The following is a 16,031-nucleotide window of genomic DNA, read 5'->3' on the forward strand; positions in this document are numbered from 1 at the left end:
AAGTAGAGTATTTGAATGCATTTAACAGCATGTAGTAATAGACATAATCTCGAGGGAATTTGCTACAATGAAGATGGTAATTCAGGTTGGGTTATATATAGGGTGCAGACAGATTGCAAGTGGTATTGAATGGGCCTAAATAACACCTGTAGGAGTCAGACATTTATTAAGGCTTATTGTGTATTGGGTACTGAAATGGATGCTAAAAAAGCAGACATGGTACCTTCTCTTTGGCAAATGCTCCAGTCTGCCTTTAGAGAGGGATGCAGAGCTGAACAATGATAGCATGGTTGTCTGTTGCTGTAACAGGAGCCAATAAAGAGCTGGGAGAGATGAGAGGAGGGAGCCCCAGTGTCTCTACCTTGGAGAATCAAGGAAAACCTCACAGAGAAGGCCATAGGCCTAAGCTATGAAGAATGAAGAAAAGAGGAGAAAGGATATTCCAGGCAGAGATAAAAAGCTTAGAGCAACGAGAGCCATGGAATAATGTGGTTTGTCCAGGAATGGTGAGGAGTTCTAACATGACCCAAAGTTCATCACACTAGTGTTTGAGAAACTCTTTGGCCAAGTCTAAGCAAGTATCAGGCAGAAAAAAATAGTTTACTTGTTTTAAGGACTCAGTCCAATCTTATTCATTTCTAAATTGGCAAAAAGGACAAAAATACCCCTTGGTAACTATTTGTTCTTTTGAAAACTTCATGTGAAGGGAGAGTGCTTTTTCTGTGTGGCTAAGGATTTACACATGTGTTTCTTACTCTTAGCTCTTAGAGGACGGTACTGAACTTCAAAACGGGAAATTGGTGCTGAGTTCAACAGCGTAGTGTCAGCTTATTCTAATTGTGAGCACATGAAAATATGAACAGATTATCAAATCTCATGAAAAACAAAATGTAGAAATGGGACATACTTGAGCAGAGCTCAGTTGATACTTTGACATCCTCTGAGGCAGCTGCCTCCTGCCCCACCCAACCTTCCAAAGAAAAAAAGCACTTAATGGAAAGGGGCCTGTTTGGGGTAGAGTTAATACTTGGGATGCTTTCCTAGGTATTGAGTTATGAAGAGACTTTAATGCCTCATCTTGACAGAATTCTGGGGAAGCACAAATTGGAAGCCAAAATTACTTAGCAAGTCACTTTTTAATTCCCAGGTGACACTTGTGCCTCCATAATTTCTATAGAAGAGGAGTTTAGAGGTGGCTATCAGTTAGGAAAGTGAGGGATGAGGCCACATCTATAAGATTTGTTCAGACAGCACTTTACATAAGATTAAGAAAATGTTAATTGTTCCTGTAAAATTAACAGGTGCTGGGATATGCTGCTTTGAGGACAGTGGTTATCTGGAAATTAGAAAATCCCTATGACAGTTCCACTTTCCCTCCTTTATAGCTCTGTATGTCTCCCAACCTTTCAAAATGTTTTGCTTAACCAGATTTATATCTTCAGTCAAAACTTCTCCCCTTAACTCTGGATTTGTATATTCTGATCACTCAAATTCTTTACTTAATGTGTCAGTTAGGCATCTCAAACTTAATGTAGCCAAAACCAAAATTCTGATTGCCTTCCTCTCCTTCCATCTCCCAACCTTCTACACTTCTTTCTTAAATGTCAGTTTCATCTTTCTGTTGCTCAAGTCAAAAGCTTGAGTTTTCCTTGACTATTTTTTTCCTCTCAGACCCCATATCCAATCTTCAGCAAATCTTCTACCTTTAAAACATCCCAGGAATCCAACCACTTCCGCCACTCTGCTGCTACCACCCAGGTCCAAGCCACTATGATCTCTAGCCTGAATTATCATTATAGATGTCCAGCTACTTTCCTCGCTCTCACCTTTGCCCTCTATTCACCCTGTAGTCTCTTTTTGGCTCAGAAGCCAGGGTGATGCTTTTGAAATGTGAATCTGGTCATGTTCAAAACCATCCAGTGTTTTTCTGTGTCATTTAAGATAAGAGCCAAGGCCCTTACAATGGCCAGTAAGGCCCTACACAATCTGACCCTGCTGCCACTCTGACCTCATCTCCTATTTCTCTCCCTTATGTTCATTCTGGGGCAGCCATAATGGCACCATTGCTCTACTTCACAATCATCAGTCACTTACCTGTCTCAGGCCTTTGCCTTTACTATACCCTCTGCCTGGAATTCTTTCCGTAGTTATCCCCTTGACTTGCTCCCTAACCTCCCTTGGGTCTCTGCTCAAATGTTAATCTTATCAATGAGGCTTATTTAAAATAACATACCACCCCCAGTGGTTCTACTATCCCCTACCCCGCTTTACAGACTCCATCAATCCCCACTACAGCCACATTAGAGGTAAACTCCATGGCGCAAGGACCTATTTTCTGTTTTGTTCATGGCTATAACCCTGGAGACTATAATATTTCCTGGCATATAGTAGGTACTCAGTAAATATTTGTTGAATAAATGAATGAATCCTACTTGAAATTCCAGCCATCTCGTTGCTTAGATTAATGGGAGCCCTATTTTTTGTTCTTTCGATTGTTGTTTGTCTATTTTGTTTTTGAAGTGAGAAGTGCTGAGGAAACTGAGAAAAATGACCATCATTTATATCTTAGTGTGAATTCATTGACCTTATCCATTTGTAATATAGAGCTGAGATTAGCCTCATTGAAAAAATGGTTTTTGACAGATTGCAGTCTTGGTTCTTGATTTTTTTACTTTAAAAAAAATCAAGTACTACTTGATTCTGGTACTACTCTACTGGTACTACTATAGTCATTGGTACTATAGTAGTACCTGGTACTACTCTAGTCATTATTTTGTTTCTTTTCTTCGTTTTGTTGCCACAGAACTTCAAGAAGTAAGTTCAGTGTACCAGAGTCTCTATTCTTTTTTCTCTACCACTCATTCTTTAAGTTCATACCCCAACCTAAATCTAGAGTCTGATCTCATTTTTTGATTAACCATAGTAAGTTTGCTTCTTCTTTCTCCTTTTTCTCCTCAGTTTCTCACCAACATCTACTGTAATTGACCAGCACCTCCTTGAAACTGTCTTCTTTTGGGTCCCTTAATTCTACATTTCTGGTTCCCCTCCTTATTCTCTGTCCCCCCCTTTTTTTCCTTCTTCCTGACCTTTTTTTTTTTTTTTACGGTACGCAGGCCTTTCACTGCTGTGGCCTCTCCCGTTGCGGAGCACAGGCTCCAGACGCGCAGGCTCAGCAGCCATGGCTCACGGGCCCAGCCGCTCCGCGGCATGTGGGATCTTCCCGGACCGGGGCACGAACCCGTGTCCCCTACATCGGCAGGCGGACTCTTAACCACTGCGCCACCAGGGAAGCCCCTTCCTGACCTTTATATGTGGACATTTCTTAAGGTTTTGTCCTACCATTTTGTCCTTCAAAACTCTCAAGAACTTTCACAGCATCAGCTTTCTCAGCACTATGTAGATGACTCCCAAGCCTCTCTCTTCCATCTCTCTAAGACTCCAGCTCCTCATCTTTAATTGCCTGCTAGACAAGACTCCTTAAAGTTCTGTTCCTGTGAGATGCCAAGACAACCTGACTATAGGATATAAAGGCATTGGCACCCTCTGGTGGAGAGAGTAGAAGTCATCTTTAAGTATCTGCTTGCTTGGATGGAATCTGACAGATGTTACAAGGAAGATTACATTTGTTGAGCACCTACTGAATGCTCTATATTCAAATATATATCATTTTAAAATAAACTTCAGGGTATATTTCTTGAACTAGCAATAATAATTATTATGCATATCTTTCATTCGGAACTTTCAGTTTCTTACTAGACCATTTTTGTGCAACAAACAGGATTTGGGCTGTGTGAACTCCTAAGCATGATTTTAAGGCAGGAAATTGTTCTCTGATAGATGCTGTGAAGGATATAATGAGATACAGTACCAGCCTTAGGAAACTTAACAGTTTAACTGGGTAAACATGCCATTCACTCTGGACAAGTGACTAAATCAAGAGGTAATCCCAAGGTAAGACAATGTCACAAGGCACTCAGATGACAACAAATGGTGTAAACCCTGAGTTTAAAGAAGGCTGAGGTCACTGTAGGTGGATTGGTGAGTTCACTGAGGAATGGCTTCATGGAGGAGGCGGGACTTAAACTTTATCCTTCACAAAGTATTTCCCAAACTTCTAGCTCTCTAGTTCTCAATTTTTGCCATATTAACAAACTGTCTATATTGTTATTTTTCCACATTTTTCTTTATACTGACATTTTTTTGATAAATACCATTTTCCTTGTCTTAAACCATCACATCCATAAAATCACAGGTTTGATGTGCTTTTGTGTTTGATATATGTTTTTCTATTACATATGAAACAAACACAGATAATCCTCATCATATGGAGACAATTAAGTCTAGAAAAAGGCCACTTAAAGGGGATTAATCTACCTAAAAAGAATATCATTCATATGAAATTTTGATGCAAAAGTTTGATTAGCGTTTTAGTTTATAAATAAAACTAAAAATTATGAAAATAAGTGTATTTCATTTTATACTTAAATTATAAGCTGTTATTGCAACTATGAACAATTTGAATGAACAAAATGATATTTAATTGAATATTGAGTATTTTTCTGATAAAATAATTTAACTTTTGTGGCATAGTCATAAGTATTAAAAAACATCAAAGTAGACCTCATATGAACTTTTAATAAAATTATTTTTTGAGCAACCTGTTTTATTATCACTCTTGTGAGTTTTCTCTTGTTCAGCTAACTGATAAAATTCTTCTAGATCCTTACTTATTAGTGGATTTGCATGTGATTTAAGCAATTATCAAACATTATTTTCATTGATCTCACGAAGCCCTGTGTCTTTTTCTCACATTTGCAACTTGGCTTTGCAACAGATTTGTACTGAGTTTGCCTTATATTGGAGAAACTAAAAACATCATTGCTTTGGTTAGTGAGAATATTGCCAAGTGGAAGGAATGTTTAAGTCAGTTCTCAGCTCAACAGTGAATATTTTAGTGTTAGGATTACTTTTATTTTCCTATTCATCCTTTAACTCTAGGACAGCCTTCTCAAACTTTATATCAGAGAAGCACTTGAAATATTCTCAAGTCTCAGGGAACTTGTGGATAAAAATTATATGTAAAGCTCATGGTATGTCAGTGTAGTCATTTAGTTGTAGATATTATAATCCAATAATAATTGCCAATGCTCTTTTAAATAGAGTGATATTTTCCTGAGAATCTGTTGAGTTTGGCTGACATTTTAGCCCATTCTTTTGTAGGTTCCCCCAAAAAGGTCAGTGGTATGGTTAGAATAAACTTCAGTTTTTCTTTTTAAAATGTTCTACTTGATTTTTTGGTGCCTTACCCAAGGAAGGCTAAAACATTATCACAAATTTCTATCATATAAATGCTGTTGAGGTATGGTACATGATATATGGTAAGCTGTAAGCTTAGTTTTTTTTCCTTCCTATTTAAAACTGAAAATGACCTTTTAGACAACCTTTCTAGAAAAGAAGAAAAGAACAAGTAATTAACTTTCGTTCTTGAAATTAATCCCTTTTTTCCTTTTTATGAATTTGAAAAATTATAAGGCAAACATAGTGTGTTTTTGTTAATTAACTGGTTTAAGCCAAAATGGGATATAATTTTTCTAAAGGTAGGCTTGTTAGGTTATTTAAATAAGGTTTATGAATTCATGTTAATGTGGTTTTCAATATGAAAATAAATTAACAGTATTGAATAGTAAAGTTACTAAAACTATATGTCAAAGCAATATGAATAAAATTATAGCTTAAGAAAACATTTTCTATGAGACTTTGAAAGAAACCATTTTTTTTACTGAGTGGCATGGTCAGATTATGTAGATAATTATAAGATCAGTATACACATGTGGTGGTTTCATGATAATTTTAATAGGCCTAAAAATGCATTTTAATTTTAATTGCTATTTTGGAACTAAAAATAAATAAGTAAGTTTATTTCCTTTTCTTTTAATAATTAAGTTTATTTCTTTAATGTGAAACTATGCTGTTTGTTGTTGCTTAGCTACTTGATTCTGGGTTTAATGTGAGATAAGTTCCCATGGATTTTATTTTCAACTAAAATGAGACCATTTCCGTCCTTCTTCTCGATGCTTCTTAAAAGACACTTTCTTGTACATATATGGAGATAAAAATGGCAGCAACCCTGTATCCCACTTCAAAAACTGATAATGGATTCAACCAAATGATCATGGTCCTGCTTCGTAGGACTAAAAGACCTATAACAGCTGCTGTGAGACACCTTGGTCACTCTGTGTCATCTTTTGCAGAACCCCCTAATGATATCTTACAGAGCCCCACATGGTGTTCCACAGAATCCCATTTGAGAAACCCTGCTCCAGGGACTTGGATAATGAGTACTAAGATAATGTGAACTCCTGTACATAATTATTAACCTAAAATTTTTTTTCAATCTGTATACCACTTAAAATCATGTCATCCATATTTTGTGAAACATTGTATAAAAGGACAAGTAAAATCTGGATATGTTTAAAAGAGAAAGAAAAGGCGTGACGAATGAGAATAATCAGAGCAAAGGCCAGGGGGGCAGGGGATTCTATAATAAATAGAACTGGATAACACCTGCAAAGAATTCTTTGACAGTAATAGAGAGACCTGAAGTTGGGGAAAAATTATAGTTGAGTTGTAGGGGCCTTGAACTAAGGGAAACAAAGGTCTTGCAGATCCACTAAGGTTTTGAGGAATAAGTGAAACTAATGAAATTGATTGGGAGAAGATGAATCTGGCGATTTGGGAAGAATCTAGAGGCAGACAGGCAAGTACATTCTTGTAATAATTCATGGAAATGAGAGCCAGAACCAGAATGGTGGCAATAGGCGTGAAGGAATGGGATGGGTATGGGACATATGGTAAATAGCATTCATGGTATCTGGGATCAACCTAACAATGAACATATTTCTATTAGTAGTTGTGGTATTTCCATTCTCAGAAATATTAGAAATGTGAAATTGAGTGAGATTTGTTTTGGAAGTGCTACTAGGTTGAGCTATTTTCTGACTCCCCAGCCAATCATTGTTTCCTGGCCTTGTCTCCTGACACTATTCCTATCATTTCATAAAGGAGTTCAGATCCAGCAGTGCCAGATTTTCTGATTTTTTGAGAAAAACTATAAATCTAGCTAGTTTGTGATATCTTCCCATTTCTAAATGTTAAGAATTCAATTTTTTGTTAACAGATAAAATATACTATAGACTAGATTTGGTTGTCAATTTGCAAACTTTATCTGGAGTTGTGTGTGCTGCTTTTGAAAATCACCTTAAAATGTACCCTGAACCAAAAGGTAATAGTCCCTTTTGGAAGCCTCTGTGTAATTCCTATTAGCAGGAAGCTCATAGAAAGGCTTTTTGTAGTAGCTAATATTTTCCTTTTGTTGGGATGTTGATTTGAAAGTTACAAGCCTTTCTCTGCTTCTTCCCAGCCAGGTCTCTAGACAAACTTTATAACTTTGCTGATTGCTCTGGACTCCACCTGATATTTGCTCTAAATGCACTGCGTCGTAATCCCAATAACTCCTGGAACAGTTCTAGTGCCCTGAGTCTGTTGAAGTACAGCGCCAGTAAAAAGTACAACATTTCTTGGGAACTGGGTAATGGTAAGTAAGGATGTTGTTTCCTCTGAATTGACAAGATAAAGGGTAAAAAATAAGATGGCTCAGGCCATCTCTAGTACAGTGGCCCAGAAAACACTTGGGTTGTTTGACCACTGAGTTGACCTTCCAAATAGTAAAAGGCCAAACAGTTGGAGAGTGGATTTAGTGAAGCCCACCATTTGCATCTGTAGTTATCTCTAGTTACCTTATTCCAAATATAGGGGAAATGCCAAATGTGACTTATGATTAATAAATTGATATTAAACCAGATACAACCTAGCTGCTCAGCCTAAGCTGAAATTTACAATCTTTTATAGAACACTGGTCCTACAAGATGACCCTTATAATAATTCAAAAGAGTTTGGTCAAGTATATTTGGGAACTGGTCTACAGTATATGTACTTCTTGAAGGTTCATAATGCACATTAGCGTGTAAAAGGCTTGAGAAGTCCTGTTGCAATAAAATCTGTATAAGATTTTTTTAACCCAGCATTTCTTAAATCATTTAACCAGGGTTGGTTTCAGGGGCATGCAACCTGTGCAGTCACATAGGATCTCATGCTTAGAAGAGACCCATGCTTGGTTTAATGCTCTGCTGTCACCATCTTAATTTTTAAATAAAGGGATCCATGTTTTCATTTTGCATGGGGCCCTGCAAATTATGTAGCCAGTCCTGTTAAATCATTGCACTGTGTGTGTGTGTGTGTGTGTGTGTGTGTGTGTGTGTGAGAGAGAGAGAGAGAGAGAGAGAGACCTGTTATCATCTCATGGAACAATGTTCCATCGAACACACAATGTTCCTAAGTCACAGTATTTTTCCTAGTGATATATATGTGTGTATGATGCATATGATATTCTGTAGATTCCATGAGTCTCTAGTATTATTGAGTCAACTACTATGGGTTATAGTTAAAATTATGGATAGTATAAATTTGAAAATATTCTGATTCCTAATAAAAAGACATTTTGGTAAACCTTAGAATAAAACAACCAAGAATTCTCTTAAAATTACTGTTACAAATTGATAATAACATTTTTGTCCATGGCCATGTATATCTGTAGCTAACCCATGTTTGTTTGGAGCACCGTGTGTATGCTGGGGGGGCAGTGTACACATACACAAACACATGTGTGTATTTGTGCACTCCACTCTAGAATTTGAAGTTCTCCTAAGGTAGCAAGGGATGAGGATCTTATAAGAACAAGTGTCTTTTTTCCTATCACTAACGATTAACTGGAATGTAGCTCTCTCTTCCTTCCCTGGAGTGGGGGAAATTGGGGGAGAGTTAGCTACCAAATGGAGACTTGAGCTGAACTGAAGATAATTTGGTTACAGGGGGCATAACTAGGGTAGCCTGAGATTTTTCATTTTCCCAACCAGTCTAGGCATCATACGTTCTAGGACAAGAGCAAGAGTGATGTGATCAGCTTAGAACGAGGCAAAATTATTACATAGTAGACAAAGCCATTTACTGATCCCTCCCCATCGTATTTTCTATTTCATGCTCCTTGACATTCTTTGGTATTTTATGTTGTCTACTCATGACTACCCCACCTAACCTTACCCTGCTCCAGTGTCAGACTCCACCCAGCTTAGCTCTTTTCTCCAAACACAGCAAAATATTCTTCAAACAATTCAAACAATGCATTCCCCAAACAGGGCATTATACCTGTCATGAGGGACCAATTAGGTGTAATGTTTAAAACTGGTCAGTGTAAGACAGTAAGGAGTGGTAGGGCCTCTGATGAGCTAGGGAATACATGCTGTGCCTAAAGCGTTTGTTTTCTTTCTAAAATATTTCTAAATAAAATTGGTTTGTAAAAGAATCTCAGCTGGTTGTAGATAAGCTCAAAGCAATTAAAACTTACTTACAAACGACTGATGGGAATAATTCCTCCAGGGTTTGTGGCATCTCTGAATTTGGGAGCTTATTAAATTAAATAAATCTTTAATTGGTATAACTGACGTGGTTTGGTGGGGGTGGGGAGAGTATAGGCACCTTTCTGTATATATGTCTGTTCCAAATAACTGAGAGTCTGCCCCTTTCCATCCTTCCCCCAAATTATGCTAAACAGTTTAGAGACGGAGCTAATTACATTTTTAAAATGTTGTTTAGTCACCTTAGCCACACAACACTTGATTCCCATCATCATCAATCCATCTTCAAGGATTAACAAAAACAAAGAATCATTTTTGAGGAGGAGAAAAGGCACAGTCATAGATATGAAAATAGATAGGGATATAGATAGCAATAGAAAAATAACCAAATTTATGAATTTAAAAATTCAATAAGGTAGAAAGTATCTGGTTATGTTCCTGTGAGCATTTCTATCAAGGTAGATATAGATGGTTTTTGAGTCTGTAGTCAAGAAGACTAGAGTTGGTCTGTTTTCCCACCCCCTTGCTTTTATTTTAAAAATTGCATTTCTATTTTTTGATATGACAAATAAGCAGTTTGCCCAAATAAACACACCTTTTAGGGTTTGAAGATTTATTTTGCTGATTCTTCTAATTCATTTTACAACTACTGATAGTTTTTCTTGTGCTAGCATCATATCCCTTAAGATATCCATTGTATTCTGTTCACAACGATTCTGTGTTGTATATTTAGGCCCTTGCCCCTCAAAAATTATCTGATCATCCTCCTGGCTTGGACTTGTCTCTCCAATCTTTTATCCATTTTCTTTTTTGTAACCATATCTTTTTGGACAGACATAATAGTTTAACTATTATATACACATTTAGGGAGGGACAAGAGAACTGGTCAGTTCTCTCATCCTCCCATATACCCACATCCTGTTAACAAGTACTTTATCTCTAGAGCAAATCTGGCATTGGAAAAACTAAAGTAGATATTTCTTCGGTTGTTTCTCCTGGAGTATCTAAACTTAAAGTGACTAAACTTTTTTAAAGTTTGAAGTATCTAAACTTTTTTCTCCTTCAAAATCAGTGAATAGTGTGTGCTACATACCATGAAAGCAAAATATACCCAGTAACAAGAGGTGAAGATTAAGAAAGTTTAGGATGTCAGAGTCAAAGAATGACTTTCTTGATACAAGATTTTTAACAACTATGTTTTGTAGATATAAAATGTTTCCTTAACTGTCATAAATTGTAAACTCTATATTTGATTAATACTAGGTGATGATTGTAATTATTTGCATTTCTATTAATCATTGGTGAATCTAAAGTAAGGAAGAGCAGGGGGGAATTTTGAAGCCGAGACTCAAATCTTGGAAGTGTAGAATAAGAAATTTAATCCAATTCTGCTCCGGAGAGATGGTATTTGTTCTATAGAGGGCTATCCTTAACAAAAATTTTCTGAAGATAATGCAGCATCTCTAATTGAACACTACATTATGAATTGTTTCCCAAATTAGGTATGTTCCCCAAATTGATCTGCCCACTTCTGAGAACAAATAAAAGCCACTGTAATTAATTACAGAATCAGTGTCATATATTTATACCTATGCCTGACCTATACATTCACCAATTATTCTTGTTTGATTTTAGTTATATGAATCAGTTCCCTGGAACCTGATGTCTACTGAGCAATTTCATAAAATCAAAATTATGACCTTATAAAACTTAGCCCCTTAGAGATGATGATTCTGGCAGCCCAGCTTTATTAATCAATTCATTAACTCAATATTTATTAAGCTTTTAGTCTGTGTTTGTGTGGATAAACGTATGATGTATTTATGTATAGCCATTTATACAGTTTTATTATGTATATTTGTGTGTATATAACAGGTATAGTCTTGTGAAGGCCAAACACAGGGTTGAGCCACCGTGTTCAGACACACTTCCAATTGTTTATGAGGCTAGATCATAGCCCATAGCTTTAGAGAACTGCTTTTTGTTGGAGAGTTTGATGCTTACGGAAGGAGAAGAGGGGGAAAGAGGAAGAGAAGGGAAGATGAGAAAACATATATAGTTTCTTTACCTGATTACTTTTCTCCTTTCCCTCTCCATGACTGCTTCTCACCTTTATCACCTTTATCTTCTCTATTCTTTCTCCACGTACTCCCGTCTACATAGTACTCTCATGCTATTTAGTAAGTTTATAGACTTGTACAACCATCTCCATAGTCCAATTTTAGAACATTTCCATAACTCCAAAAAGATCCCTCATGCCAGTTTTCAGTCAGTCTCTGTAACCATTTCCAATCCCAAGAGACACTAATCTGCTTTTTGTCTTTATAGATTTGTCTTTTGTGGACATTTCATATAACTGGAATCACACAATATGTAGTCTTTTGCATCTGACTTCCTTCACTTAGCATGTTTTTGAGGTATATCCATTCTGTAGCATGTAAAAGTAGTTCATTCCTTTTAATTGCTGAATAGTATTCCAATGTATGAATATATATATTCATATATATGTGTGTGTATATATATATATCTACATAGAGAGATATCTATATGTATATCTATCTGTCTACCTATATATACATATATATCTTGCATTTTGCTTTTCCATTCACCAGATGACAGACATTTGAATTGTTTCTACTTTTTGACTGTGATAAGTAATGCTGCTGTAAATGTTCATATACAAGTCTGTGTGTGGATATATACTTTCATTTCTCTTAGGAAGATACCTGGGGGAGGAGTGGAGTCGCTAGTTTGTATGGTAAATTTAAGTTCATTTTTAAACAAACTACCACACTACTTTTCAAAGTAGCTGTACCATTTTACATTTTCCCCAGCAATGAATGAGGATTACAGTTTTTCTACATCATTGGAAACACTTGTTCATGTCTATTTTTTTGATTATAGCCATTTTAGTGGTTTTGAAGTAGTATATTAATATGGCTTTAATTAGCACTTCCCTAATGACAAGTGATATTGAGCATCTTTTCATGTGCTTATCAGACATTCTTACATCTTCTTTGGTGAAATGTCTACTCAAATCTTTTGCCTTTTTAATTGGGTTATCATATTATTCAGTTGTAAGAGGTTTAAATATATTCTGGATATATGATCTTTATCAAACATATGACTTGCAAATATTTTCTCCCAGTCTATAGCTTATTTTATCATTTTCTTTATGGCATCTTTTGAAGTTCAGATGTTTTGAATTTTGATAAAGTTCAGCTTATCAATTTTTTATTCTATTCCTTGTGCTTTTGGTATCATATCTTTGCCTAACCCAGGATCACAAATTTTTTTTCCTATTTTTTCTTTTAAAAGCTTTGTAGTTTTTGCTCTTGCGTTTGGGCGTAAGATCCATTAGGAGTTAATTTTTGAGTATGGTGAGAAGTAAGAATCTAAATTCATCTTTTTGCATATGGCTATCAAATTGTCTCAGCATTGTTTGTTTAAAAGATTATCCTTTCCTTACTGAATTCTCGTGACACTTTTGTCAAAAATCAGTTGACCACAAACGGGTTTATTTCTGGACTCAAGTCTTTTCCACTGATCTGTATGTCTGTTCTTGGACTACTATACTAGCACTACATTGTCTTTTTTTTTTGATATATGTATTTATTGCAAAATGATCACCATGATCTTTTTTTTGATATATGTATTTATTGCAAAATGATCACCATAGGTTCAGTTAATACCCATCACCTCACATAGTTACAAATACTTTTATCTTGTGATGAGAACTTTTAAGATCTACTCTGTTAGCAACTTTCAAATATACAATACAGTATCGTTAACTATAATCACCATGATGTACATTACATCCCCGTGACATTTATTTTATAAGGTAAGTTTGTATCTTTTGATCATCCTTACCCATTTTGCCACCCTCACACCTGCTTCTGGTAACCACCAATCTGTTCTTTATGGTTTTTATTTACATTGTCTTGATTACAAGTTTTATAATAAGTTTTGCAATTGGGAAATGTAAGTCCTCCAACTCCATTCTTCCTTTTCAAAATTGTTTTGGCTCTCCTAGGTGTTTGCATTTCCATGTACATTTTAGGGTCAGTTTGTTAAATTTCCTCAATAAAGCCTGCTAGAATTTTAACAGAGAACATTGAATCTGTAGTTCAGTTAGGGAAAATTGCCATCCCAATAATATTGACTGTTCCTATCCATGAGCATAGATTACGTCCCATTTATTTAATTTTTAATTTCTCTCAGCAATGTTCTGTAGTCTTCAGTGTACAAGTTTAGCTCTTCTTTTATTAACTTTATTCTAAGTATTTTATTCTTTTTGATGCAATTACGAATGGAATTATTTTAATTTCATTTTTGTATTGTGCATTGCTAGTATTTAGAATTGATTTTATATATTGATCTTTTATCTTGCTGAACTTGATTTTTAGATCTTGTTCATTTTCCCCTACCTGTGTGAATTCTTTAGGATTTTCCATATATACAGGATATGTTGTCTAAGAATAAAGACAGTTTTACTTCTTCCTTTCTAATTTAGATGCCTAAATTATTTTCCTTTCCTGATTGCACTGACTAGAACCTCTAACACAGATGTTGAATATAAATGGTGAGGGCACACATCCTTGCCTTGTTCCCAGTCTTAGGGGGGAAAACATTCAGTATTTCAATTAAGTATGATATTTTGCCATTAAGCATTCGGTATTTCACCGGTAAGTATATAGATTTTTCTTAGATACTGTTTATCAGATTGAGGAATTTCCCTTCTATTCATAGTTTGTTGAGAGTATTTATCAGGAATGGGAGTTGGATTTTGTCAAATGGTTTTTTGTTTTGTTTTGTTTTGATTTTTTTGCATCTGTTGCGATGATAATGCGGTTTTGGTCTTTTATTCTGTTAATACGGTATTTTACATTAGTTGGGTGTTGGTATTAAATCAACCTTGCATTCCTGGTGTAAATCCCAATTGGTCATGATATTATAATACTTTTTATATATTGCTGGTTTCAGTTAGTAAATATTTTGTTGGGTATTTTTGAATCTATATTTATGAGAAATATTCATCTGTAGTTTTCTTGTGATGTCTTTGTCTGACTTTGGTATCAGGGGAATATTGACCTCATAAAATAAGTTGGGAATTGTTCCCTCTTCCTCAATTTTCTGGAAGAGTTTATGAAGAATTGTGCATTACTTCTTCCTTAAAAACTTGGTAGAATTCACCAATTAATCCATCTGAGTCTGGGCTTCCTTTGTGGAAGCAATTATAATGACTAATTAAATGTTTTTGTTGTTATAGGCCTATTCAGATTTTTTTTTGAGTTGGTTTTAGTAATTTGTGCCTTTCTTGAGAATTTTTTCATTTCATATACATTGTGTAACTTATTGGCATAAAGTTGTTCATTGGCATAAGGTTGTAGTCCCTTATCCTTTTAATTACTGTGAGATCCTTAATGATGTTTCTTTTCATTCCTAACTTTGGTCATCTGTGTCTTCTCTCTTTTTTTTTTTTTTCTTTTTTGGTCAGTCTAGCCAAAAGTTGTATCAATTTTGTTCATCTTTTCAAAGAACCAACTTTTACTTTAATTTATTTTTTTCTCCATTTTTTATATCATTGGTTTCTTCTCTAATTTTTATTATTTCATTTTTTCTTCTTGCTTTGGGTTTAGCTCCCTCTTCTTTTTCTCCTTTCTTAAGATAGAAGCTTAGATTATTGATTTGAGATCTTCTTTTCTAATGTAGGAGTTTAAGGCTGTAAATTTCCCTGTAAGCATTGGGTGTCTTTTTCCTAAACAACAAAAAAAAGCTAGAAGTCTAACACATAGTTATCAGCAGATCTTTTTCTTTTTTCCTGTGGTCTCTCTTCTTGGCTTCTTGGCTCACTATGTCCTCACATGGCCTTCCCTCTTCCCACATGCCTAGGTCTCTTTGTGCTCAAATTAACTTTTTTAAAGACTTTTTTAAAGAGCGGTTTTAGGTTCACAGCAAAATTGAGAAGGTATAGAGATTTCCCATATATCCCTTGCCCCACATGTGCACAGCTTCCCCCACTATCAACATCCCTCACAGAGAGGTACATTTGTTACAACTGATGAACCTACATTATATATCATAATCACCCAGAATTTATGGTTCACATTATGGTTCACTTTTGGTGAGCACATACTATGGGTTTGGACAAATGTATAATGACAGGTATCCATCATTATAGTATCCTGTAGAGTATTTACTACCCTAAAAATCCTCTATGCTCCACCTATTCATTCCTCCCTCCTCTTCCTAACCCTTGGCAACCACTGATCTTTTTACAATCTCCATAGTTTTTTCCTTTTCCAGAATATCATATAGTTGGAATCATACAGTATATAGCTTTTTAAGATTGGCTTCTTTCACTTAGTGAAAGACATTTAAGTTTCCTCCATGTCTTTTCATAGCTTGATGGCTCATCTCTTTTTAGTGCTGAAAATTATTCCATTGTGTGGATGTACCACAGTTTCTTTATCCATTCACTTACTGAGGAATATCTTGCTTGCTTCCAAGTTTTGGGACTTGTGAATACAGATGCCATAAATCCATGTGCAGACAAAGTGA

The 16,031-nt window shown here is 35.5% G+C and overlaps 1 protein-coding gene across 1 annotated transcript in view; it reads left to right on the plus strand.

Annotated features, from left to right (window-relative positions):
* The window catches only part of HPSE2 (heparanase 2 (inactive)), a 569,682-nt gene that overhangs the window by 306,785 nt on the left and 246,866 nt on the right, over positions 1-16,031 (plus strand). The window contains exon 4 of the mRNA XM_079900324.1: positions 7,421-7,594. Coding sequence (XP_079756450.1) covers positions 7,421-7,594 — 174 coding nt within the window. The remainder of the gene's footprint in view (positions 1-7,420; positions 7,595-16,031) is intronic.

This window comes from Stenella coeruleoalba (assembly GCF_951394435.1).
Source record: "Stenella coeruleoalba genome assembly, chromosome: 16".
Classification (NCBI taxonomy): domain Eukaryota; kingdom Metazoa; phylum Chordata; class Mammalia; order Artiodactyla; family Delphinidae; genus Stenella; species Stenella coeruleoalba.